The sequence below is a fragment of the Clinocottus analis genome, unplaced genomic scaffold (assembly GCF_023055335.1).
Source record: "Clinocottus analis isolate CAN_PGR_092001 unplaced genomic scaffold, fCliAna1.0.p SCAF_21, whole genome shotgun sequence".
Classification (NCBI taxonomy): Eukaryota; Metazoa; Chordata; class Actinopteri; order Perciformes; family Cottidae; genus Clinocottus; species Clinocottus analis.
Window position 1 is genome coordinate 8,016,235 of NW_027175943.1, and position 24,045 is coordinate 8,040,279.

General features: G+C 41.5%; 1 protein-coding gene across 5 annotated transcripts in view; it reads right to left on the reverse strand.

Moving 5' to 3' along the window:
* The window catches only part of kcnip4a (potassium voltage-gated channel interacting protein 4a), a 110,352-nt gene that overhangs the window by 67,242 nt on the left and 19,065 nt on the right, over positions 1-24,045 (reverse strand). Inside the window, exon 1 of one of the 5 annotated variants that reach the window (XM_068587320.1) lies at positions 8,448-9,129. The exons of the other annotated variants lie outside the window; for them this stretch is intronic. Coding sequence (XP_068443421.1) covers positions 8,448-8,532 — 85 coding nt within the window. The 5' untranslated portion in view covers positions 8,533-9,129. Of the gene's footprint in view, positions 1-8,447; positions 9,130-24,045 lie in introns of those variants that run through there. 5 annotated transcript variants of the gene reach the window in all.

Below are 24,045 nucleotides of genomic sequence, written 5' to 3' on the forward strand. Positions count from 1 at the left end.
TGAAAAAATAATATTTGTTTAGTTTATTGTGTTAAGTCAGTACTTTCAGTTTGAGAGCCACACATATACATATATGTGGCTAAAGCACTGACACAGCAGCCACCTTACAGGCACTACACACATTAGGCTTGCTCCAGATCATTTGTCAATTAATTTGTGCCTTTAAAAGCTCCGAGAGCGATGTCAGACGAGCAAGATCCTTCCTGTTTACACCTGCCTGCCGTTGATGGAGTTAACCAGGTAAGTAATGGGGCGATAGGTGGACCTGTCTGCAGAATGATGGAGATGGAGCTCCATTTTTTGCATGGCCGTCCGTGACGAGCTGCGGCTGAGAGAGTGACTGATTATAACGTGGGTGTGGGGAGTTGATGGGGGAAATGTATCTGGCTTAATCTTGGCCGTGACGCCCACAGACCAGGCGGTAGTGAGTGGCTAGGTTGTAGTGTCCTTGAGTCGGAGCCTATCGAGTGCTGAGGATGGGCAGCAACATTCAGGTCATACTACAGCACATTATCCTCTGCACCCTGCAACGCCTACAAACCCTGAGCCGGGTCAAACCGCACCCGAGACCAGACCAGCTCCTCAAGTTATATTGGAAACATGCAAGAAAAAAAATATATGTATACAGCTCATCTCATTGTGGAAAAATACAACAAGAAAATGTATGCATGATATATACTAGTGCAATCGAATATGATTTAAACCACCTTTTTGACAATGACCATGCAATAGTGATGCCATACTGCAGCTATTTTACTCTGCAGTGCCTCAGACACCAACAATGTGGTTTGTCCAACAGAACAGAAAGAACTGCAATGTTCTCATACTCTCTTCATGGGACTGTATAGAAAGCGTGTGTGTGCGTGTGTGTGTTAGTGTGTGTTCTGTCATTAGCTCTAACCTTTCTTTAGCTCGCTGACTCTTAATCAATGGGACATCTACGTGCTTCTCTCGCTGCTCCACAGAAGCTAACAGTAATTAGGAAGTTTAACACTGTTTGCACTACCTTGATCTAAGATGCACACTCATTCTCTCTCTCACACACACACACGCGGACACACATTTAGTTTTTCCTGATTCAGTACACTTCGTTAGGTTGGTCCCAGGAAATAATTGGTTTTGTGGAAGATTATTAATACTTGTCCAAATCTGCTGAAAAGCACTGAAAAAGCAACAGACCTTTATGTCATAATTAGAACAAAAAATACATCCGTTACTCAGGAAAGCAGAAACACATTCATCCACACCAAAAACGTTAAAAAAAATTTAAAAAAACTCAGTTTGCATAAATAGTCATTTACATCCCGCCACTTCTCCAACTTTTCATCGTCTCAGTTTATCCGACTGTTTGACATTTCGCGCAAAAACCTCCGCTTTCTGTGAGGGAGAACGACCCGCTGAAATTTCAATCTCGACCCAATCACAGAAGACAGGCAAACAATTTGTGAACAGCCCTTTTCATCAGTAACTGAGGGAAATGAAATATGATAAAGAAAAAAGTACAAATGGGCAGATTCCTGCGAGACTGCGGCAAGACAAGTCTCTCAATAAAATATGAACAATACGATACGAGAGCAATTCACTTCAGCACAGAGGTGTTGCATGATACCTGTGACTATCTCAGAGCTTATTAGTGGGGGGGGGGGGGGGGGGGGTCCTCTTGTTCATCTCCAATCTGAGTCTTAAAAGTGTACCGGTTTTCCTTTTGTTGGCAGATAGCGGGAGCAAGGCTGCAGCCCGAGTAATTGCCGGCTGACGGAGCATGGAGAGGACATTGTCTCCCGTTTCGCACAGCCAGGGCAACTGACAAAAGGCTGCATTCGAAACAAAGAGCCTCAACAGGAAATTAAGTGATTATAAAGTGTGCGAGAGGAGATAAAGTTGAGTAGGAGAGGAGAAAAGGGGGATGCAAAGCTGGAAAGGACAAGCAGGATAAAGTGGACGGAGAGAGAACAAGGAAGGAAAGGGTGGGAACTTTTTTTTAATTTTAACAGTAGTAATGATCACTTGAGGGAGAGTTGGAGCAGATAGCAGAAGCACCGGGGTAATAAAACAATTCTCTGCAGTGATAACAATGAGCTTAGAGAACAACCAAACAAATTAAACTCCTCTTAATGGTCCGCCATCTTACACGGCCTACAGTCTTGTTTCACCAGTTATTTTACGCTGTTTAGCTTTTGTCCACTGAGACTAGCTCTTTTATATTTAATATTTAGCTTAACCATGAAAACAGTGTACCAATTATTGTGCTGTTTTTTTTTTATTATTGAATTTGCTGCGTACACAGCAGCTTCGTAACCCAACCGTGCTCACCAAACTAAAAATAACTCCGCCATCCTTTCCCCTCAGAAGGTCGCTCGTTTACAAGCATTAGCACAAATGGGAAAACTGATTATGTGGGCTGGCGAGGGTGAATTTAAATGGAGAGGAACACAGGATAACCAGGGGCAAATGTAGAATGCAAATATAGAAACAATGAGGGGAAAATCCAATCCCGGGAAGTTAATAGGTGGATGTTGTAGTGGTGACAAGAGAGGCAATCAATAAAAAAGTACAAAAAAAACCTAATTTCGCTCATGTGCCAGTTGGAGCGCCAATCTGAAGCACTTGATGTTCCTTTTATTGCATTTGAACACATTCATCTCAGTAAGAGTTGGAGTTCAAATTTGATGGTGTACAGGACACTAAAACTCTGATTAGTCCCCTGACACATGAAGCATTAATCACTCTTTTCAACTTTTTGCGCGTGACATTTCTATGAACAGCTCATCAATAACTAATTATTAATCTTACAGTGAGCAATTAATAACAAGATTTGGAATTTCTAAGTGACAGTGGATTTATTCTGTAACCTAGAGAAGAAAGTTGAATAAACGACTGCATTGACGGTGTTTTTGGGGGCTTCTATAGCGCAGAATTGATGGAAAGATACAGAGCTTATTACCTGCCACGACAGAAACGCTGATATATTGTTTTCAACGTGTGAGTGTTTATATTTTTCTGTCTGCCTCTGGACAGATTTTGTCTCATTGTCACGATTCAGTCATAAAACTTATCAAATGTGCAGTCAAGATCGAAATGAAGGCAGCGTTCGAAGAAGGTGTGTTCCGAGCAATGGAGGCGAGTGTAGAGAGGTAAGGAAGTGGGCGTGGCGGCAGGAGGGACACCCAACCCAAGACGGTCTCCAATTTAAACAAATACGATTCACACATAACTCATGTGCAACCACGAACAAATCCTGACCTCAACAGTGAACACACTCCCTCTCATCTTCGACATACCACTGGGCCAGATAACCTTGTAGTGCTTAAACAAGCCTATTACTCCCTTTTCATCCAGGCAAAGGGGGATCTGAGTGAACCAGCCTGAAGTTTAGCTCCCGTACGACTTCCTGGCAATGTAGCCGAGCCCCGTGTGCACTGACCCAACGAGCCAAAGAATCTGTGCTTTTCTCGTGTCGGCCGGCAACACAGCAGAAGAAACCAGAAACCAGAGAATGTAACTGAGGCTGCCAGGAAGCTGATATTGATACAGATATCACAGTCAAATGTCTTGTTTCTGCCCTTGCCAGAGGCAGTGAACCTTTGAAACGGTGTCATTCTGAAAGGTTAAAAGAAAGCGCGTTACCAGATGACACTGATACTTGTTCTTCTTTTTCCATTATGCAAGAGGCAGATATGCCTCTTATATCCTATTCTGTGCAAATACATCTGGTCAAGCTACTGTATATCATAGTTAGTTGTTACTCAACGAAACAACACAGTGTCCATTATTATTAGTTTCCTCTCACATATTTAGGAAACTAATGTAACGCACATGAGGGACATAGATTGCTCATGAACAATATAATACTTAATGAAAAAAGTGGGAGATTGTGTTTATAAAAAAAAAACAGTTAAATGAATCAAAGTACTGGAAACAATCAAGTGTTGCAAAGTTTGGACATATACGTAAGTGTGTATCACACTGAAGTTTAATGCCGTCAGGTGACTCAAGCAGATGCAGTGTTAGCTCACTGGGTGTGAAAGAAAACATTACGCAACAAGGTTATCCATCTGCTGCCTGTGCAAAGATCACGGCAGAAATGTTCAGCTACAGAACGTATACTACCTCGTGCTTTTGGGCATTGTGGTAAATTTAAGAAAAAAAGCTATAAACCAGCAGCAGAAAAAAATTAAATAAAAACTGGAAGCTCTCTTGGTCATTTTGTTCTACTTTAAGATGTTATGAACTCTGCAGAGTCGGCAAATGTTCATACATTTATGCAAAAATGATTAGAGAAGTGACTCAAAAGCCTGTTAATCCACAAATAAAAGGTCGTTTCTCTCGGAGCAAAGCAGCTATTGACTTCAAACCCTAGCGTATGATACATTTCTGTATGTGTGATGTTTTATCACTGTCTATAATAAAACTCTGCAGACGCTGCACTATACATTACGACTCTATCGCCTACTCTAAACCACAGCCAAGACAGTAAATCAAGCCGTTAAATAGCAACTCTTTCTTTGCCATTGAGACTGGGGACACCGCTGCACAGTCGTGATGCCAAGCTGGCCTGCCCGTGGGTATCAAATATTCAGTGTTTGGTCAGGGATTATGGGCTTTGAACGTGCGGTCCTCATGAGACAGGTGGAACATGACCTGCTAATAGCCACCGGGAAACCAAAGAGAGGGAAACAAAGACGGGTCCACGCGTCACTGGGCAGCCCCCCCTACACATTCTCCCAAGTGGATGCTGAAAAGTCACTGAGTGCATCTTTCACAGCATTGTCTCGTGTCCATGGAGTGGATGAGTACCGCCACATCTCCACTCACAAAGAACAGACTTCTCCCTTGTACATTTCATGCTCTTTGATTTTGGTTTCTTTGGCACCAGATAAGACCGTCTTTCAACTTTTAATTACTGTAGAACTAGAGAGGCTTTTTTCAATAATTAAACATACGTATGTATCCGCATATTATCCTAAGCTGAAGATGAGAAGGTTTATTCAAAAAGTAAATTCTCAGAGAGATATTTTTCTTCGTTTTTGGACTACATTGTCTCAAAGGACCTTGAGCTCTTCCAAAAAGACGACAAGAAACAATTTACAGTCATGACCCAGACAAGCTGTCTCAGTAAGCTGTCAGTCTAACTAAGGCATGGATGTAATTGAACTTGTATATACAAACTTCAGAAACATATTAGTTGAAATCAATCATCCTTTTGCACTGTTGAGAAACAAACAAAAAAATATCCCATTTAGGTAGCAATAAAAGTGAAACATCTTGAGAGATAAGATAGAAACGCTCGTTTAGCATTTACTGCATCACTGCGCAAGCAATATATAATAATTTGCAAGCTCAGAGACATTACAGGCATTCCGCATTGTTCCATTACGAAGAACAAGACCAAGGAAATATGTATTACCACAGAGGAAAAAAAAAATACTGCATTGACAAGCTGAATCATACTGCTTGAAATCAATAAAAAGAGGTTTGAATGCTCACAGAGGCGCATCAAAGCTTTAATAGCACAAAGAAAAGTGATACAAGGCAAACTTGTACTAGTTTAAGAAGAAACAAACGTATACAAGGTGAGGGCAGTGGGCTGTGAGGGTATGTATTACGATTACATACATTTCTTACAATATGCTTGGACTTAGCGTCTGAGCCTGTGCTGCATTACAGAAGCCGAGATGCCTTCCAGCCAATCACTGAAGGGGAAGAAGCAATCAGTGACAATGCAGTGAAAGATTTTTTTTTTTTTTTAAAAAGAAAAGGTATTGCTTTAAAGGAAATGGTGTGCTACAAAGTTATCAACAAGCATAGACATGTTTAAAGCCGTCTCACTGCACAACCAGTGGTGCTGGCTCCATCAATAATGGAATTGAAAATGTGTCACTTAGAAGTTAGCAGCATCAATCACCCAGCTTTAAGACGTCTAAATGATCCTGATGGATACACTGGTGGACTGATAGCTCACAGAGGCTGTGTTGGAAATGTTGGAACAGATGAAGATTCTCACTGGTGTGAACAAATAACTCCCTGCCTTCCAATGCATTGCATGCTGTATATGCTGACACAGCTGTTTTGATTTATAACCTGGAAGATTAGTTTCCTCTCTTTTTTTTACACACACTACAGATGGGAAATTCAAGGCCTACTGGGCAGCACTGGTGGCATGAATACAAATGTTGTCCTGCTCTTTCTGCTGCATTTCCAAACCAGTTGCCATACGCAATAATAAATTATTTTTCCAAAGACATCCGATGAATTCAATTTGCTCTATAACTCCACATCAGCGCCATAAATGTGAGGATAATGGGGGTCAAAACTGGACCTTTAAACACACATCTCGTTAAAAGACGATCTTGTAGTTGGATCTCTTGCTCTATCAAAAAAAAAGCTTGTGTGGGCAAAAAGCATTAATGACATCATAGATGTGATGTACAGCTCAATCTGCCCAGGTCGGTCCTGTTACATCACGCACATCATCACCTATATTACACTCAGTGTTTCTGCTGGCCTTAGCAAGTGATCAATGACTGTGAGGCTGTTCTAGGACACCTCAATTAAAGCGGTCTGCTAACTGACTCCATCTATCATTCTCTTCCCGCGGTCGCCCAAATAGAGAGGTAGCGTCGCTGGGGTCAAACTACACTTTTATTAATCTCCGGCATAGGCTGTGTAAGAAAAGTTAATACAGTATTTATGGAGAAATGGATCCACTCAAGAGGAACTTGTCTCATGAGTGACCGCTAATGGCTTCTATTATTGGTCACACAGGTTGCAGTTGTACAATACAAACATAGGTTAAATGCACCAACATCACAGTTTGCTTCAGACAATGTGGTCAATAAATAAAGAATGTTTCTCTTACTCAGCACACGTACAGTAATTGCATTTGTCCACAGGGAAATATGCTTAGACTTGTAACATGATCAAGAATTAAGTACCAACATTGATATTAAAGGCCATATTGAACCCAATCAAACGCTGCAGCCTACAGCGCAGTACAAAGCTATGCCACATCTTGTTTTCAACCAAATTACTTCTACTATACTATATTCATCATGGTAATATCATGGGAATTGCCATGTGACCTAAATGATCTGCTGGTAGCTATGGAAACCAACAGCATACTCCTGTGGGCAGATCCAGTCGATTGATTTATCCACGTTATGTATCTTTCACGTGCCTTTATTCATTGGTATGATCTCCACCTTTCATCGGGCTGCAGCGTCTGTCATTTTTCTACATACAACAAGTAGGAAGGAGCCACTGCGAGAGGAGAAAAAAAAAGATTGCACGTCTCGCATGTACAGAAACATGTTGGAATTCATTAGCATGCTCATGTTGCACCTCTCTGGGGCTTCGCACAATCTCGCCCATGCAGCGTGATAATCAACAACTTACTTGACAGAGAAGCTTAGTAAATCCAAGAGCGAAACAAGAGCCATGGAAGGCAAGGGTGTCAATGTTTGCTACTAGTCACATCATCTGTAGAGCTCACCGGTACTGTATAAACAAAAAAAGGCACACAGTGCACTGTATGGTCCAAGGATAAGCAATGGCAACACAGCCTTAATGACGTATGTAAATAATTCCCAGCACCAGTTTGATGCATATCAGTAATATGTGCAGATATTAGAATATGCTAATGCTGCTAACCTTATCCTGTAATGAACTCCTCATAGAGTAATCTGCTGGTAATCCACTATAATCCTAGTTTAATACTGTTAGTACCATTGGGTCTATCTATCCTATTAAAAGAGCTGTTGGTGTGTGTGTGTGTGTAACTAAATCCAATATGCTTTGCAGCATGATTCAGGTACAGAAATACTGATTAAAAAAAGTCTGTGTGTGTATAAAATATGAAGATTTCAGAAGGATTCAGCGTTAGAATAGTGCTCCACATCATGGTTGTGTTTTTCACTGCATACTTTTATGAAAATCTGAAATCTACGATGGTCCAATATATTAGTCATGATGACTGCCAGACAGAGCTTGCAGATGCTCGAACACATTTACATTTTCTTTTCAAAGCCAAAGACTGCGCAAAGAAGCCGTTGGATTCTTATTTATTATTTTAATTTTAATGATTTCACCTTTGCCTCTTGGCATAAACTGCACTCTCATACACGCACACTTACACAAATTACGATGCAGAGAAGGAAATAAATTCAAACCCACTCTGGAAATGCTCACACAGCTCTCGCAGGGTTTGCAGGCATAAATGTACACACATCCTAAATACTGCGAGGCATCGGTGGTATGAAAGTGTCCCAACACAGCTCCCCGCGTCCCCAATGATAACTTTGCAATGAGCCAATTTGATCAACAGGAATCAAGTGAAGAAGTTTGACTAAACTGTCAAAAGAATAACACCGAAATCTCTGCAGATTTAAGGTAATCACCGCAAACGGAAACACAGGAGGGAGCCTGTCAGAGTTCCCCAGGAGCCTTACCGGTGTTAAGCGTGCCCGTGACAAGTCTATACAGGTACTGTGCGAACTTGAAGATCTCCCGCTTGCACCTTCTCCTGCAGTTCATCTTTGCTCCTGGGAGGAAGGGGTGGGCTTGGAAAGGTCAGCACAAAAGGAGAACTCTCTCTTCAGGGTAAAAAAAAAATGTAAAAAAATAAAAAAAATTCCAAGGAAGACTTTTAATTTGCCAAAGTCCTGTCACAGGACGAGTGTCCTCTTCTCTCCTCCTCTCCTCGGGTTGTGTCAGCGTGGCCCTTGTGTCTGCGTGTGGCGGGAGCCACGATCATGAGCGAGTGGAGAGCTGTGAGTGGGAGCTCACATGTGTGTGTGTGTGGGTGTGTGTGTGTGTCTGGGCTTGAGCGACTCCAGGGTAAGGCTGCCCTGATGTTGAATGCTTTTTTTTTTTTTGTCAGGTCATTAATGTTTGCTTACCAGCGGTTTACCTCCTGCTCTCTTGGGAAGATTGGGGGCTTCTCTCAGTCCCTTTTTTTTGTCCTCCAACAACTCACTCCTTCTCTTCAGACTTTCCCTGCAACTCCTCTGAGCAAACGCGCTCCTCTACTCTTCTTCTGTGCTACCAGAGACTACCCTGCTTGCTTCACAATACAGTGGTTATCCGATGAGTCTCTGTATCTGTCTCTCTCAGACACACAAACAAACACACACTCCCACACTTGATCTCGTAGTGTGCCTGCTGCTCGCTCTACTCAGCACCATCTGTGGATGTTTTACACTCACTGACGGTTGCCATGGAGGTGTGGTCTGATTGGCCCGAGAGAAGGAGGAGGAGGAGAAGAAGAAGAGGAGAGATAGAAAGCACACAAGGAGGAGGAGTAGGACAGATATAAAAGGAGAATTAAGGGGAAAGTGTCCAACAATGAATCCGCAATGACAGTACATTACGGGCCCGCCGCATCACGTGTAATGGAAGGATTAAACAATGAGTGACAGTAATGGACGACGTTAATGGCAAAACATGGGCTCTTGAGAGGGACATGGCTGACGGTGTGATAAATACACTGTAAAAATTGGAGAGAGAAAAGTCAACAGAAGGGTCGAGAGAAAAACTGTGGAGCCACTGTTTGTGAGATATCCTCTGACCAAATGTCAAGGTCAGTACTAATAATGACTGACAGGCTACGCCCAGAGTCTGTGATGACATTAGGACCAACCAAGTGCATCATCTTCTCCACTAATTAGCCCATACTGTACCGCGATTGCACTCATCCATCAATGCCAAGCTCTCCCATCTGAAACGCCTGTCATTAACTCAAACCTTTAACCGGCTCCCCTCGTATTACTAAAGTCAATTTGCTCCAGAAAACACTGACTTGTTCACGTTTTCTCATTATTACACGTCAGTCAGGCTGACGGCCATGGGTATAAAATAAGATTGGGCTTAAATTTGCACTGTAACAGGGTTGATATTCCACAGGTTACCTGACAGAAAGCAGGTCTATTTTGGTGAATCCTGCTCTGTGTAGAGACTTTGCAGACTCCGACCTTGGAGTTCTTTTCGGTGTGTTATTATGCCAGCACGCACACGCACACGCACACACACACACAGGAATGAAAAGTGAGGGGATGGTTCTGCAGGCTGGAATAAAAAGTGTGCCTTGACGAAATTAAAGCCTTCAAGGACTTGAAGTATTGTGTGAAAATTCGTCCTGGGACGGGCAGCACAGAGAACTAGAACAGTGTCTCAATTAAGTGAATAATTTAGAAGGTATACCTGTGGGGCAGAGCAGTGCCTTTGCAACATGACATTCTTACATAGACTTTGGCAGGGGACAGGACAGACACATTTAAATAGACAATGACTTTTAAAGTTGTTTTGCAGTGGTTCGCAGAAAAGTAGCTTTTTCTAGTTGACCAGTGGCAAAAGCTGGCTTGTCAAGTTTTAGCTGGCGACACATTTTCTGGCTAAAATGACAACATTTTATCATAGCAAGCTAGCTAACGTATGGTAATTCAAGTGTTACCCCAGGGTAGGCAGTGTTCTGGAATAAGCAACACAACAATTAAAATGAACCCTTGCAGTATGGCTCCACCCCCTCTCTGCCCTAAACCCCTCCCACCAGACGAGCTGACACGCTAACCTTAAGCTCTGTCTTCTAAGGGCACGGCTGCAACAGTTGTTCCTTCAGACAGCTTCCTTATTCAAACAATTTGGATACATGTGATATCCACGTGTTGTGTCTGCTTCTGTGCATATACGCTTGCAGAATTGCAGTCGGTCCATATTCCACCCAGCAAACCACTGAGAACACTTCATTTCATTGTGTGTGCAACCTGTGCACCTGTTATCGAGCCACTGATTTGCATTTCTACCCATATTTTCTGATAAACAAATGAATCCCAGAAGTGAGCAGCTGCACTGGAGCATTTTCAAGACACACAACTGTGCACAACAAACTGAGTTCAATGCGGTTCGCCACCTCGCTAGTTCTGAAGTGAACAGATGGTGTTCTGCTCACTTGATTGGCAAACTAACACTGACCAAACAAACATAATTTGTTTCTGGGAAGCACAGCATTTACAGCAAAAAACACACTTTTTTTCCAACAAGCCTACACTCTGAAGGTCTCCCCATCCCGTCTGTTGAGAGTGAAGTGCGATGTGTGGAACATATCACCGCATTCCAAGTCCATATACAGTCAGGAAAAAACTCTTAACATGAGTCATGTTTACCTTAATCAGTAAGGTTGAGGCAAAATAAAAAGTGATATGGAGGCTCAGGGGTCAACACAAACACAAATGGTGCAATCTTGAGAGATGTTAGTTTAAAGACAAAAAACAAGTGCATGTGTCTCCGTACTTTTACCTGGTCTGTGTAAAGGCACATTATTTGAATTCAAGAATGAATTGTTATATATGTTGTGTTGATTAAGAAATGCAATCTAAAAATTGTATACACTAAAGTGTCACGGTATAGTGAAAGAAATTGTAATTGTTAACTATTGGCGAAACACTCCATACACATAGTATACTTGCTTCAGTGTGGACTGATCTCACACATTTTTCTGTATGGCTTCTAAAATATATGTAGTGCACCAAAAAATATTAAAGAAAAATGTCAATTTGTCTTTAAAAAACCTCTTTGAAGCTTACGTCGTCGTTCTAGAATAGAAAGTCCAAAAGAAACTTTGCAGTCCTTTCGGACTTTGATGGAACATGAACTATTTTATGTTGTACCCTGCAGCAAAGGCAGGAGGGACATGAAATGGGCTCCACTCAGGGAGAAGTTGACAGATATATCGATCCATCTAGAAAACAGTAACTGCGGGTGCCGGGGGTGTGAGCCACCATTGCATCTTCCCCTCCTGTGTGAAAGCAGCTCGCTCGGCTGTAAAACTGCAGAGAGCAGCTTGTCATCAAACATGGGGGCACAATGTGCTGCCATAGACGTCCTCTGCTAAATGTATCCTCGCTAAACAGCAATAAAATGTCTGCCAATAAATAAGCCAACCGCAAGATGGAACTCGGAAATGTACACGGAAGCTATATCTACTGTGGCACAAAGCACTTTTTGAATCTTTGAAATGAAAGTGCATGATACATCTCCATCAGTGCAGGATTGAAACTGAGGGCTTCGGGGAATTTGCCCACTAGATTGAACATCAAGAGCTGAGCCACGATCTATAATGCGCCCGTCTGCAGTGGAGTGTGCTTCTCCGCGCTGGACAAGTGCTCCACCTACTCACCTTACCCTGCTTGACGATATCCAGAAAAAGGTTCGTTGGACTGGAGCAGGGCATCTTCTGTTCTCAACTGGACAGCCTGAGACTTGTCAGATGGGTACTATATTTACCAAAAACCACCTCTGCGGTATTCAAAAATGTACATTTTGGGGTTATTGACCCTCATGAAGGATGCCCCTGAAAGAATTGGCCATGTTCATAGTGTGTGCAGGTAATGGGTGGATGTAAGGCAATTCAATATTGTATTCTCTCATGTTTTAACCACTGCAATTTAGTTGTATGTGTTGTTTGTTGCTCATGCATTATTAAATGTTTTTGTTTTAAGGAGATTGATTCTACTTTCTATTCATTATTTATTCGTGTTCAATCAAAAAAAAAAACACCTCTGCTATTTACTCCATAAGAGAAAAGACATGAAAAATGTATGGAGACGATTAAACTCTTATTCCCATCAAATAAACGTTGCAAGAAAAAGCATTAACAGCACAGCCTTAAAAGTCTGCTTTGTCAAACCCTACAGGCGCAGTATCTGCAGGCTCATTAGACAGGCAGTGAGTGTAATGTCCTCCGGTACCTGAATGTATCGCTGAACACCAGCATGTACACAGAGATGAACAGTATCTGCAGTATTCAGTAGCAACAGCCCGCTTGGCTGGCTGGCTGCACAGGAACCAAATGCCAAATGTTATGTTATTGATCTGGATATTTGTATTGAAAAGCTTACATTTTAAATTTTAACTTTTTTTCCAGTCTATTTGGGACTTTATTGGAGGAGAGTTATCTTTCCTCTAGATCTCCGAGGGTCCCGAGACAGTAATTTATCAAGTTGTAGTTAATATTTAGTACACCCCAAGGGCATTGTGAGAAAACTCCTGTTTTAGTTTTTATTAATGATGTGCCCCACACCACTGCAGGTATAACAATGTACGCTAAAGATACCACTGATTTATGCAGCCACGACATGCCATGAATTGCATTGAGCTTTGACTATCAAGATGAATATGATTTCATTACAACAAAGGAGTTATCCTTAAATATATCCACAACTAAAAGTATTGTCTTTGGGTCACAACACAAATTGGTTTCAAGCCTAAACTTAAACTCTCCATCAGGAAAACCGACACAACAGGTGGAAAAGGCGAAGTTCGTGGACCTTGTCCTTGACCGTTACCGCTCATGGACCCAGCACATTACAGTTGTTAGCAATGTGACAAATGATTGGTCGAGTTTCTACAATCAAGAATATTTGCGCCACCTGGACAGTTCGTGGTCAAACTGGTCAGCATCCAAAACCAACCTCACAAAACTTTAAGTCACACAAAACACACATTTTTAAGTCATTATATTTTGCTAATTTAATGGTCTGCCTCCAAAGAACAAGAGAGCTCAGCCTGTAGAGAGCGAGACAGCGGGAAAAACAGTGTGGAGAGCATATTTATATAAACACACTGATTATCAAAATGGTTGATGGTTGAAAATGGTTTATTTTCTGCTGATTAAGTAGGAAAACACAACCTATTTGTTTCAGAGCTAATTTAAATAAATTTCAATTCAAAAATGCCAACTTTACCACATGGTCAAATAGGTGATAGCAAGGAAAACCGTTTTGCTTGCGTTCATATTAAAAGCAACATTGTTATGATCACAAAAGCCAATGTGTAAATGAGCACTGGCCCACCTGCCAAGCACAAGCAAGAAAAACATGTAATTAAATAAGAGCCCCTCAACTTGAGTCACCATGCTTCAATACTGGACATTCTGCTGAGTCGGTAGAAAGCTGCGAGGAGACTATAGCAGCAGTTTCAGTTCTGTTTATACGGTTTTATATAGGAATAAATCCCCAGAGAATGTCCTGCTGCAGCTGATTTCAAGAGGAAGGGGGGAAATATCTGGAAACAGTAGATATACAGACGACTAAGGGTGATGCATTCAATTTCTGATAGAACAGTTAAGTCTGGGCTCTCGGCCCAGAATTGCTTACTGCATACACAATTTCACGAGCCTGAAAGATGTTTAGGTGGTAATACGACGCATCGTCATTGCCAAACATGCACAATGACAGTAAAATGGGACGGTCTCACAGTCAGAGAATAATATAGCAAAGAGATCTGAATCCAAATCACTTCAACAGAGGCGGTTGAATTGATATGGATTCATGTGCAGCAGAAGGTAATTAAACAAATGTTTTAGCACCTGGCCTTAAATAACCGCATTGTCTTGTCAACATGAAGTCCAGCTTTGTTTTCGTATCCTCTAAAAAGGAAAGACGAGTGAGCTGTGGGGTGTCACATTTATGTCTGGCTCATACTTTCTGGCAGGGTGAACCCAATAAAATCAGGGGATGGGTGCAGTGCAGCTCTCCGTTGCCCACATGAAGTTTATAGTTTTGCTCAAAAAGGCGTATTACGACTGGTCTTAAAAACGCTAAATTCTTGTGTAGAATTGTTTTAGGTTTCTCAATGTCAGAAATGTACGAGTAAATGTTTTCGAGACGAACCGCTTCAAACAGTGGGTGTGCATTGTGCAACCAAAAGGGAACAAAGAGATGAGCCCTGCCTCAGGAGATGCAGGACACTCTAAAGCGATCAAGCCAAACGGCTGCTATAGCAACCTTGATGGAGATAAAGCACATGGATGCTGTCATTAGGAAAAAAAAAGGTTGATCGATTTTGCTAAGCCGTCATTAGGAAAAAGGTTAGCCGATTTGTTAAGAGCATATTAGGAGGATAAAAAAACAACAACGTCTGCGGGGATCTGGGATGATAAAGTGCTCCATGAAACAATTAATGCTGCTGTAACGCCTCGTGTTCTCTGTGTGCGTCTTCCCACTGTGTCCTAATTTTGATTCACTTCACCTGTGCTCGTTCCAGACTCCTCCCCCCTCCTCTGCCTTCCCCCTGTGTGATTGTAAAGCCCCACCCTCATTGTTTCCACCTGTGCCCCCCTTGTCAGTGGCAGTACAGTACTTTGTTGCCCGTGAGCATGTGTTGTCTTTGTGCTGAAGTTTAGTGGTTGTTTCCAGAATCAGTCTCTTAACTGTTTTTTTTTTTACTTTGACCAGGAAAGTGCCTTTTTTATTTTGCCCGCCACTGGGCCTGCTGTCTGTTTCCTCTGCTCCTGAGTCTCTGCCTCTCACAGTTAGTTGTGACAGCTGCATCTTCTTCAACAGATCAAGTTAGCATTCTGGGAATAAAGAAGAAGGCTACACTCGAATCAAAGGAAAGTAGGACTCCCGTTTGAGCCCGTCTGGCTCAAACAATACAATTACCAACAACCAATCAATGAGCAGTGATAGATAATCATTTCTCCATGCTGACCAAGACTAACTCAGCGGAAAAAACGTGTGCTTTGCCCAAACAATCATCATGTTCATGTATTTTTTGTGAATTTTTACTTCATCACACCTTTAGATTTATACAGGAAATTAAATATATAACTGCAATGCAGAGTGTCACCGCAGATAAGAGCCGGGTCGATATCCAAGGACAGTAATGAATTGTGTATGATATCACTCTACTAATGTGAGCAGAACTGCTCCCTTATGGCACTGCTGAAAAGCTGATGGGATGCCTCGCATTGAAATCCATTTTCAGTTGCATGCACTTCACAGACCACTCAGATAGTGTGTGTGAATAAAACAGAAGAATAGATTGTAACACTGAACATATGGCAGGTTTGAAATTGCGCTGTCTCTAAATGCTTATCAGGATGCCCACTGCAGTCACTCTTCATCGGCATTCATAACCATTCTTTAGAATCAGGCGTTTTGAAAAGGTCATTACAGAAAACTGATAAAATCCTCTTCATAATAACTCTGCTGATGGGATATTTATAACAGCACAAACCTGAAATGCAATCTCACTTTCCTCCAAGTGAGAACACAGTACTGTATATCTTTGTCATTACTCCGACGCAAAGGCGACGTTTTTATCTACACTCCGGCTGCGGCTATTTGGGGAGATGAAGGCTCTCGTACAAGGCACTGATAAGGCTAACTCTCTTTGTACGTCCATTCACATACAGCTAAGAATGGGATGGAAAGATTGTATTTGTGACATAGCCCGACTCTACTTCAAAGATGAAGGGTGTATTTCTTCTCTCTTGCATTGCAGGCTCTGAAATGGTTCAATTAACTTCCAGCTCTTTTTTCAAAGGACATTAGGTGTCGTAAAAATGTTGCTGACTAAAGCTCCTTCCCCACTGCAAGCCTTAGTGCTCATTTCTGATCATTTGTTGTACTTCTTGTTGTTACACACATTGCACTTTCAGTGGATCTACTATCTAATGCCAATCTGAAAAGGTTACATGGCCAAAATGAACCACAAAATCTTCTTTTGTTAAAGGCATTAGACGTCTGAACCGTTCCCTCAGGCTCTTGAGTTTGCAGCATGTTCGCCTTCTTTTGATATGCATTTCAAACACAGACCAGTTATGATGGGCACTTTGAATTTAGCTTGAAGCATTTCTCTAAATCCTCATGGAGGTCCAACACCTCATTATCTCTCCTTTTAAACAGCGTCTTCCAGGCTCACTACTGCAGACAGTCTGTATGTCAGGGCGCCGCAGTGGATTTATGAACATCCTTAGGGGACATAAAAATTGTATAAATTCTAATGAGACTTTTGAGATTGCTCATGTATCGGATTGTTGACCAGAATCAGAGAACAAAGTGTCAGACTCAATGTGCTGTTGTTACGTCACACGTCATTAAACAACGCTGTCCGTATGGTACAGAAGGGGAAACATCTGATTTAGTTTTGAACAGAGGCGAAGCCGGGTGCGTCTCAAGTACTGCCATTGCATCTCTGAACCGAAGACAGCTCTTCTTCAGCTCCGCCCACATCTGTTAGCAGAGCAGTTGACCTTCTGTGTAATTGGCGGGCGTATCAAACAGAAGAGCACGCCGTCTATCTTGTAAAGTGAGGGCAAAGAAGTTAATGCATTGGCCCCTGTAGCTTGATAATGCATGCAGGGCACCTGAGAGAGGACGTCTCTGATCGGTGATGCGATGCAGAGAGCAGCGCTTAGTATTGGTGAGCACTCCTGAACTATGAGGTGTGTTAACACAATGAAGCAGTGATAAAGTTCTTGAAAGCATTCTACTGTACGTGATCTAAATAACATGGTGTATGTCCAAACTCGCCAAAGCCCATTTCCCCCATCAGGAACTCCACGTTATAAACTACCATACTACAAAACAAACAAAGCTTAACTTATTCATAGAATGCAAATGAGCAGGACGGAGTTTGTGAGCGAGTCCACTAGAGCTGAAATTATTATTCCATTTGCTTTTATGACTCGTATCTTACAATTTTTTACTTTTGTTTGGAAAAGGCAATCAATATGAATGTCACCATGGAGTCTGAGATTTTGTGTTTTCAGACGACTTCAGAGAAACTATTCATTATTAATCAATACAATATGTTTTAGCATGGCAGTTGAGCTTTTTTCCGGTTGAAGAAACACTACTGAAGAGTAACAGGGGTAACAAATCTGTCAGACAGACGGGTCACGCTGTCCCATACACATACATGTGATGTAATGAGGCCAGATGTACACACTAAAATTGAAGTCAAACGTTTCAACACGGCAGGTGTAAAGACCTTCAACGCTCTATGGTGGTCATGTTATCAGTTAGAAGCAAGTCTTACACAGGGAAAATGCATGAGGGATTCTGCAGAGCCCTGAAGCCCAGCCTGCACTGCAGTGTTCACAAGTATATTAATATTGAATACATGTCCAAATTGCATCAAATTTTAAAAAGCACCATCTTGAGTGCTCAGCAACACACCCATCCCATTATGAGTAAAAACAGTTATCCAAAAGGACATCCCCACATGTACTTTCCCTTAGAGATTGAGGGTTTTGAGGATTTCTGACAATGAAGGGTGGCAAGAACAGGAAAGAGAGAATGATAAAAGGAAATAGGAGAGAAATCACAATATATCTGAGTAATGAAAACATCTTGCCCAGGTACAGTAATGAATTCCTCCTACTCAGTTTGATTGAGTGAGGGTCAGCTACGCTTTCAACGAGAGCAAAAACAATAATGATCTGGAAAGTGTCAGCACCCCCCATATTTACTGTTCCTCAGGCCAGCCGGGTCTTCGAATATGATGGCACACTGAAGGCACAGACTTCATGAAGCTCAACATATCGTCTGGGAGGTGACTGAATGGCGAAAGAGGGCAGAGTATGGCACCAGGGAAATTGTGTGATTATACTGTCGAATGCTGCTTCTGTTTAACATATACCGACTGTTTGGTAACATTTCCCCCCAAAAAATATTGTTTTGGAAATAATCACAAGCCAAAACACAAGCAAATTCAGACAAAACCAAAAAGGATAACAGTCTAAATTTCAGAATGAATTCAATGTGTGAAAGAGTCCAGGGAAATAAAGCATTGAAATAAAGCTAAAAGTCTCCCTTCAACCACATATTGACTGATTTACACTTCATATACACTGCACACTTTGCATTTTTGCACTTTCTTTGTTTAATTTCCTAAATTAATATATACAACAAAACAGCAGAGCGTATTGAGTATTTTTTGTGTGCGTGACAATCTCATTTCCCCTTGTGATGAATAAAGTATCTATCTAAAATCCATTGCAGTCGTGTAAATGGGAAAAACGTGTGAAATTGTGTCACAGTCCAAATACTTACGGCCCTTAGCCATAAGTAAATGCACATGATTTATATTAGCCAGGGAAATGTTTTATCTTTTTGTTTGCCTTTTTTTTTTTCCTCACGTCAAAGGCTTTGTAAGGCAGTCGACACACCAGTGCTTTGAGCTAAAAGCTAACAACGCTAACAAGTAGACATTTAGCTTGATCTCATCTTAGTTTAGGGTATTCTATTATTTGCCTATTAGCTAATTAGCACAAAATACAATGAACTGCTGAAGCTGATGGGAATGTCAATACTCAAATATATACATTTGACTTAATGATGGCAATAGAGGAAAACGTCAGGGGATCACCAAAGTTATTACAATTCGTCCTGTGGGGGACATCAATGTGTGTACAAATTGCACGGCCACTCATACAGCAGCCTTACAGGATTCATCCTCTGGGGACACCGAATGTCTGATTCTCAGCAATAGTTCAAGCACATGTAAGTTTTTCTGGGAATATATTTATGTTTCATGTATAATTCAAAACAAAATGAGAGAAATAGCTAATTGTATTGCTCAATATTCAAATTACAGTTCCCATTACATCCCTAGTAAAGTCATTCAGAGTCCCCAGGGAACAATTTGGATGCATCATTAAGCAGCCCAGAGCAAAAACACACTTGGCAAATAAGAGTACCAACCTCCCACTACTGATGTCTTCCTGACAAATGCCTCACAGGTATCCGCTCTGGTTTCTCCTTTGTTTTTAAGATGTGAACTACATTCCATAGTAGTCTCATTGTAAATAAATGTTATATAAATGTATACTATAAAGTGGTAAGTGACATGTAAACAACTGTGTGCCTAAAGGCGGCGAGAAGGAAATATGGTCATCCGATCAACAGACCTTTAATTCACTTATCCTGCAGCTACACATGAAGTCTCCACTTGAACCTTTTCACACCAGGGGGCACAACACTGTTCTCTCTTGCAAAAAGCTATTTACTGAATGACTGCCTTGAAGATGAGAAAAATAAAACAACTTAGTTGCCGCCCTGGGAATAGGCAAATTACACCCACGACCATGCAGTATAAATTATTATTGCCACTGTAATTATTGAAAGGCCGTCATGTTAGAAATTCATCAGTACACGTGGATTGCCAGTAATCACTCCTTGAAGTATGAGAAAATGCATCAATAGGGGATTATGTGGTGAGCCAATGTTCTCTGTTTTACAAAAATATGCCATTTCCTCAACGAGTGGTTCCTCTAAATCCACATTTCTTAATAAATAAAAAAAAAATCACTGTTTGCATGCGTCTGAATGCATCGGCCAAGTACTGAATGTTACTAATCTCTTTGATGATCTCACAGTGAATTTAATAATTTAAAAAGGTACTGAATAAGTTGCATCAATCCAGGCTTGTACATTACAGCTCGAGAGTAATGAACATGCGCGGTTACTCCAAAATAGGTGCCGTTACTGAACCATAATGTCAAACAAACACACAGCAAGAACTCATGCAGACAATTTATTCTGGCGAGTGACTCTGTTAGTGTTCAGACGGAGTTAACTGTCATAACAAAGCGTATATTGTGCCATGCTAAAAAGCTCTGCAGGCCAGCTGAGAGCCTTCGCTTTTCCATGACCTCATTTTGTTACTTGTAGTAGGCCTGGTGTGGTTTGTTGACCCAATTTATGCAGTGTGCACGGCTGTCGATGGACTGACTTGCTCAAACTATAACAGTTACTTAAGAAGGATAGGCCTCTTGTCCACTGGGAGCACTGATACTTCTGTTTTTTTCCCCCGCAAGTGAGAACAAATAGGACGGGCGCCATTAGTGGAGAAGCAAATATAGAGGTTGCCCTTAATGTGTAGCTGCACGGGTGAGAAATTCCTATGTGTGTTCTCTATCAAAGTAAGAAAAACCTAGAATTGCCATTGACAAAGAAGGATCTGGATCGGGTCGATGTTACCAAGGAACTAATAAGACAGCGAGAAAAGGACCTTCACTATGACGCAAGGATAACAAAGTGAGCTGTCTTTCACTGCATATGAAAAGTAATTCTCCAAGGTCGACCAAGGTGCAATGCACTGGCTGGTGTTTCACAAAGAGCTCATAAACTGCATTTCAGTCTAACTAAAAGATATAATGTGATACCAATATAGGGCTCTGTGTTGTTTGAAATCTTCCATTTTCTGTAAAGTGCTGTAGACCTTGAACTTAGCGTACCAACTTGGGTAATCCCAACCTTTGTGCAACCAGCAGGTCAAATTGTTCCAGTTATCTATTAAAATCATCCCAACATCACTTTGAGAGCTGGGCAGAAATCCTGCACACCTGCCCCAGGAAGTGTTAGCAACAAACTAATCTAAGGTGAACACGGTAAACATTACACCTTCTCAATATTAGCATCTCATCATTGTCACTGTTAGCATGCTAACGAGAATGAATACGAGTAAGCATTAATTGTTAGGTTTGGGCAGCAAACATGTTTAATATAGACCTTGTTCTTAACTGAAATATTTACTTTCATCCTCTGATCCTTTGTTGTTATTAATGTTTTAGTTAACGCTAATATTATGGGTGCGGATGGATGGGGCGGTTTAGTTACTGTCAAACATGTCCAGGCTTATCAGTAAACTCCAGGCTGTTTCAAAAAAGGTCTGCTTGTGTCTCAGAGGAGCAGCTTTTCATCCTGTTGCAGTCTGCCAGGTCTGTGCTGTAAAATATCACTTTTCGGACAGAGCTTCCACCTTCAGCCATCTGCCTCGTCTCTATTCCTGTCCATGCACTGCCCCCATCTATTCCTTCCATCGTTTCTCCTGCTAATTACCGTTCCCTTCCTCTCAACCTCACCTTTGTCCCAAATGTCTCTCTCTCTGTGTTCTGTTCTTCACCTTCCACCACGTATCTGCTTGCACACATCTCTCTTGGCTGCAGTGGTCTGAATTGCTTCCACTTCCCCAGTGTCGAACTCTGCATACGTCTCACAGGCTTGAATTCAAATGGGAAGAGCATTAAAAACTTCTCAAAGGCCTGTTCACAGCGAGGGCAGGGCGACCAAATGGGAGAAGTTTTGACAGTTGCACAACTTCTTCCATAAAAAGGTTGAAATACATTTACGTAGTCAAAGGACCGAATTATTGTATCATATTGAACCACAGCAGCATCTGGCAGTCTCTCTGAAGTAAACTCCTGTATAGCCTGAGCTTCTGTAAGCTATTTCATTGAGTTTCATTTTAGTGAAATGCTCCGAGTTTGTTGGAGTTCCCACTGGTAAACATTTACGCAGTGTATATGTCTGAGGGGTTTACTGAGAAAAGTGAGAACAGAGGCGGATCTGGTGTGTGCTGCATTAGTCAAGATTGAAAGGAGTAATAAAGTTTTAGACTACGAAGCCTCCGCGCTGTATGTATTGAATACGTCTGTTCCTCGAAACTTGATTGGTTGACGGTTTATTCACAGTGGAAAAACTAAGAATGTGAATATTTTTCCGTGAGCAAAGCAGATTTCTGTGTGAAAGTACGTTAAAAATATGTATAAATGTGCAAGTAAATTGGTCACAAACAACAACCACCCAGTTGAGTAAAGGCCTGTCTCATCATACAAGCTTTTCCAGTGAAGTAAAGTAACACATTTGTCTTTGACATGTGCCTGCAGGACAGATAGTGAGGAGATATTGTACACTAAGACCAGCCTATCTATTATCATTGTCTTTTGCCTTCTTAGTGAGGTGACACAGTTACCATCTTTTCATTATTCATCCTCCAACTGCAAAGCAAATATGTATTCTTAAAAATAAAGAGCTCAAGCAAGGCTTAGAAGAAAGCAAAAGGAAATGCACCACTCCAAGTCAAGCTCTTGTAAAATGCTTAAACCCCATTTTGAATACATATTACCGCCACCAGAATGTTTACCTTTTTATTGGATTATTTTTTACGAAAGTGTGATTGATGCTCATTTAAAATCAAGAAAAACTATTAATGTCACGTACCCTCCTGCCATGGAACTGCTATTTGTCTTTATTAAAGCCCATTTAAAATGGCAAATGAGTTTGTTGTTAACCATGCTGACTGATTACAAGAGCGAAAGACAAAGTGCCAGAGTTAACACACTCCTTTAAAGATGCATTATTCAGTGAAATGACAGTTGGACAGCATGCCTATAAAACTATCCAAACGGTCCCAAAATGATAATCTGCTTGCAACTTTACATCCCAAAATGGCATGTAAATGACAACACGTTTCCAACGTGCACTCCTGAGATACGGTCTCAACACCCTCATCACTCAGGACCGTTCTGCAAACACATGCAACGTGGGATGGCGGTTTCAGTGGGATGCTCCCAGTAGGACTTCAATCTCAGTTCTGTTTCATCTGACGGTGACAGGTTGATGCAGCCATCTGGGACAGTGCCCACACCTTGTTCTATACTTGTCACTAACACGTCATGTGACATGTTTGTCACGGCAAAACTCTGTATTAGATTGAAAGTAACATTTGATAAAAAAAAGATTGTGATTGAGATGTCCGAGTATTCTTTATTGTTAGGTTTTTATTGACGGAATCTGCAACAAAAACTTTGTGCATAGGCAAATCGAATGTAAGTTTTATTGGGAACTCACTATGCCACCTCGAAAAACACAACACAATCCTCACATTGCTTTCCTCCGATTTTCTAGTTGATGAAAGTTTGAATTTTTGCATCTTGCTACTGCTGCTTATGGTTCTGTTATTTGTTTCATGCCAATCAGTTTCCTGCTGCAGGGAATATGAAATGTGAATATCTCGGTGTGGGGGAGGAGTATAATTAGTTTATTAATTTCAAATGATTAGTAAAGCTATGTAGAAATAGCATGAACTGGGAATACCTTTGAAAATGTATTGAGGTATTAATATATCCCGAAAAAATCTCATGACAATAGGCAGGAGATGCATATCCTTCATGTTGAACATTAAACACACGGTATCAGACGTTATCCGAGGTGCGGATATGAATGAATTTGCATGGTCCTTCAGGCCCGGCAATGAACCTGTGCCTACTGCTTGGATGCTGCCTGACAAACAGGCAAGGGAGATAAATTAGACCGAGACGGGGACAGGTGCGTTAAAGCAGAGTGACACAGGCACAAGAAAGTCATTTCTGCCCTGCGGCAGCCAAAGGCTTACGAGGTTTCACTGTACCGGGTATCAATCAGGGGAACCTATTTATAGACGGGCCCGGGCCGCTGTTGGAATACAAACACTTGACTGAAG